Here is a 3,204-nt window from a genome sequence, read left to right as displayed (position 1 = left end):
ATAAATATATATAATAGATATAGTGTCAAAAGTTCCAGGCCAACTAAATCTCAGAAAGTATACATTTTTGAAAAAAATTTTAGACAAAAATTGTAGGGTTAAATTGAACATTCTGTTTTTGATTCCAGAATTTAATTAATAACCGATATCAAAAGCTTTTCAAAACGCTACAATAAAGTACATTTTCATTAAGTATTTTTTTAATTATAACATTTGAAAGTTGCACCAACATCATTAGTATTACTATGTAAAATGTCTAACCGACGAGATCTCTTGAATGTTATTCAAGATCTCTTGAATATTATTCAAGATGATGCCTTGGATAACATTTGTTAAGATCAAGGTCATTAGAGATTATTTCTCTTATTTTCATTTTTGCATTAAAAATTCATTTTAATGTAAATACTGTATATAATTCACATTGAATTATTTAAACATTAAAAATCCAGCTTCGACCAATATAAGCTTCTAGTTTATCGATTATGTTCTCACATGTACGGTCTAAAATAAGATTCTTATATTTTATATTATTGTTATTAAATGTTACCTATTAAGTGATAATAAATATTGATGAAGAGACTTTTTAGGTGACTAGTACGCATTCAGCAACTCTCCTCTAAATTTACAATTTAACAAAATCTCTATATTTTGTTTTAAATTTTGAAAAGTGGATTTCTTTCACGCATTTCAGAAAATTGATTTCATTAAAAAAAATTCGCTCTGATATCAATGAATCTTCCATGGAAAATGGATACATTTAAAGCAAGAAATTCTATATACATATTTCTGCACTTATCTCTGCATTTTATTTAATTATTTAATTTTCTCTCGTTTTTGAGAGACACTTTAGTTGTTATACTTTTAATATCTTATCTTGAAGAAGATAAAAAAACAAAGATATATCTTGCGATTAGACATATCGTTTTATATATCGATTTATATATCGTTCTATAATTTACGCAGAATTCATTAGTTGTATGCACGAAACCCTACTTGACTGTAATTATATAATGTGACTATAAAAGAAGAAAAATTCGTTTTTTTTACAACAGTAGATCATAGAGCAAGTGTCCAAGAAGTACCCAAACCATATAATCATTTGTGCCGACGAATTGTTAGTAAGTGTAACAACTGAATTGCTATGATAATTATCATTTTACAAACTTTATAACAATACGGTAACAAAAATTAAAATAATTAAATTAAGTGGCTGCTATTTCAAGGTGTCAAATCTCAAAATATACACATATAACACAGATATTAGAATAATGATAGAAGATATGAGAGGTAATGTAATCATTTTAATCTTGTAATCATTTTAGTCTTGTAATCATTTTAGTCTTGTAATCATTTTAGAAATAATTTTTATTGTTCAAATTTTATTGTTCATTTCAGCATATTCTTCATTCATAAAATTTTCAATTTTAATATAAAAAATAAAATATGAATATAGTTTGTATGCATTATTTTTTTAAATTTATTATTTTCATACAACATTTTTATTAAAATTAGAAAAAGAAATTTATTTTTTTCTCAGCTTTTAACTTTTTTTCAAGCTTAGACCAAGAAAATCTCTTAGAGGCCACTGTAGTGATTTTGCTCATAGTGATCCATAGCGACAAATAAAGAAAGAGAATAAGCTTTTATTTCATGTAAAACATAAAAAAAATATATTCAAGCCGGGTCGCGGTCGCTTGAAGAGGGGTTTCAAAATGTTGCAGATTTTTAAATATTTTTACTGAAAGCGATAAGTTGAATGTTATTGCAATTGATTAATACCCTTATTTCAAGACGGGCTGAAACTCCCATACCTCTCAGAAGGGTCGCCATACTGGGTCAAAGTAAATTTTGATGATAAATTTTTTCTGAAAAAAATAAATAGCGACAAAGTTGAATTTTTGTCTACTACTTAATTTTGATATCAATTGTCAAGAAATGATTTCTATATCTTTTGCATGGCAACCATATCTCGAACACATACAATTTTTTTACTCCATATATGTTGATAGCGACAAAAGATTAATATTGGAGAGGTAACTTTTTTACGATTAAATACCATAATTACGGAATTTTATTCCCATACTGATAGAGTGTAAAAGCAAGTGTAAAACGCCGAGGAAATTCAATGAAATTTTGTATTCAATAAAGGAACGCGATAATTTCGACAAGGCCATTTGTTTGCTCTGCGACACATGCTCGCAATTGTGCATACGTTCTTAATTAAAGTACGATGATTGTGTAATATCATACGGCGTCACAAATGCCTAGCCATCTGAATTTGTAGGAATATCGGGGCATGTTCAAGACGGGGCGTGTTCCTTTCTAAATATTCGTTATGACTAATGGTCCAAAAACAATAATGTAAATTTAAAATTGAACTTTTAAACTAGATTTAAACTAAATGTATAATTTATAAGTTAAAACTTAATAATTTATAAATATTTTATCGAGGATAAAACTTAATGTAATCGTGGGACAGAGTCCTCCACATCATTATAAAATTCATATGAAATTTCTTTGTATATAATCCGATAATTATATATGCACGAGAAATCATTATATAATATTAAATGAAATCATGTATTTTACTAAATAACTTCAGATGTAGTGAAAACAATTAGATGAAATTATATAAAATCAAATGAAATCATGTAATCTAGGCAATGTTTCGGTTAGTGATTACCTCCTCGTATTTTATTTACCAAATAACGCAATATTATTTTTTTTTGCAAAAATAAAATCGTAATTGAACAACATTATGCAATTCTTTCTCATTTTCTCAAACTTTATTTTTTTATAAAAGAACAATATAAAAAATTTTCTTTCAATTTTTCTTTTTTTTTAATTTTTTATAAATTATATGTATGTTTAGTTTAAGTTATATTTATAAATTATTACGTTTAGATTAAGTCTAGTTGAAATATAATTCAATTTCAAATGTTTTATAAATTAAATTAGTTCAATTTTAAATTTACATTACCATTTTTCGAATAATTATTAGTCATAATGCATGAATATTTAAAAAGAAACGCGCTCTTCTCCTGCAAATTCAGATGGCTAGGCATTTATGACGCCATGTGTACGTATTATGGAATTATTCGGAATTATTTTCTATGTAATTATTTATTAGAATATGCCCACTTCAAATATTAATAAAAATGTACTCATTCGACGCGTATTTACTTACAATGAAACAATCTGACA

The 3,204-nt window shown here is 26.0% G+C and overlaps 1 protein-coding gene across 1 annotated transcript in view; it reads right to left on the bottom strand.

Annotated features, from left to right (window-relative positions):
* The window catches only part of LOC108691692 (calcium/calmodulin-dependent 3',5'-cyclic nucleotide phosphodiesterase 1A-like), a 204,836-nt gene extending 203,006 nt beyond the window's left edge, over positions 1-1,830 (bottom strand). Inside the window, exon 1 of the mRNA XM_018199560.1 lies at positions 1,812-1,830. Within this exon, the coding sequence (XP_018055049.1) occupies positions 1,812-1,830 (19 nt within the window). The remainder of the gene's footprint in view (positions 1-1,811) is intronic.
* Positions 1,831-3,204: the final 1,374 nt, after the last annotated feature.

The sequence above is a fragment of the Atta colombica genome, unplaced genomic scaffold, assembly GCF_001594045.1.
Source record: "Atta colombica isolate Treedump-2 unplaced genomic scaffold, Acol1.0 scaffold5, whole genome shotgun sequence".
NCBI classification, from domain to species: Eukaryota; Metazoa; Arthropoda; class Insecta; order Hymenoptera; family Formicidae; genus Atta; species Atta colombica.
Note: the sequence above shows the minus strand (reverse complement) of the source record. Positions and strands in the feature narration are given on the sequence as shown.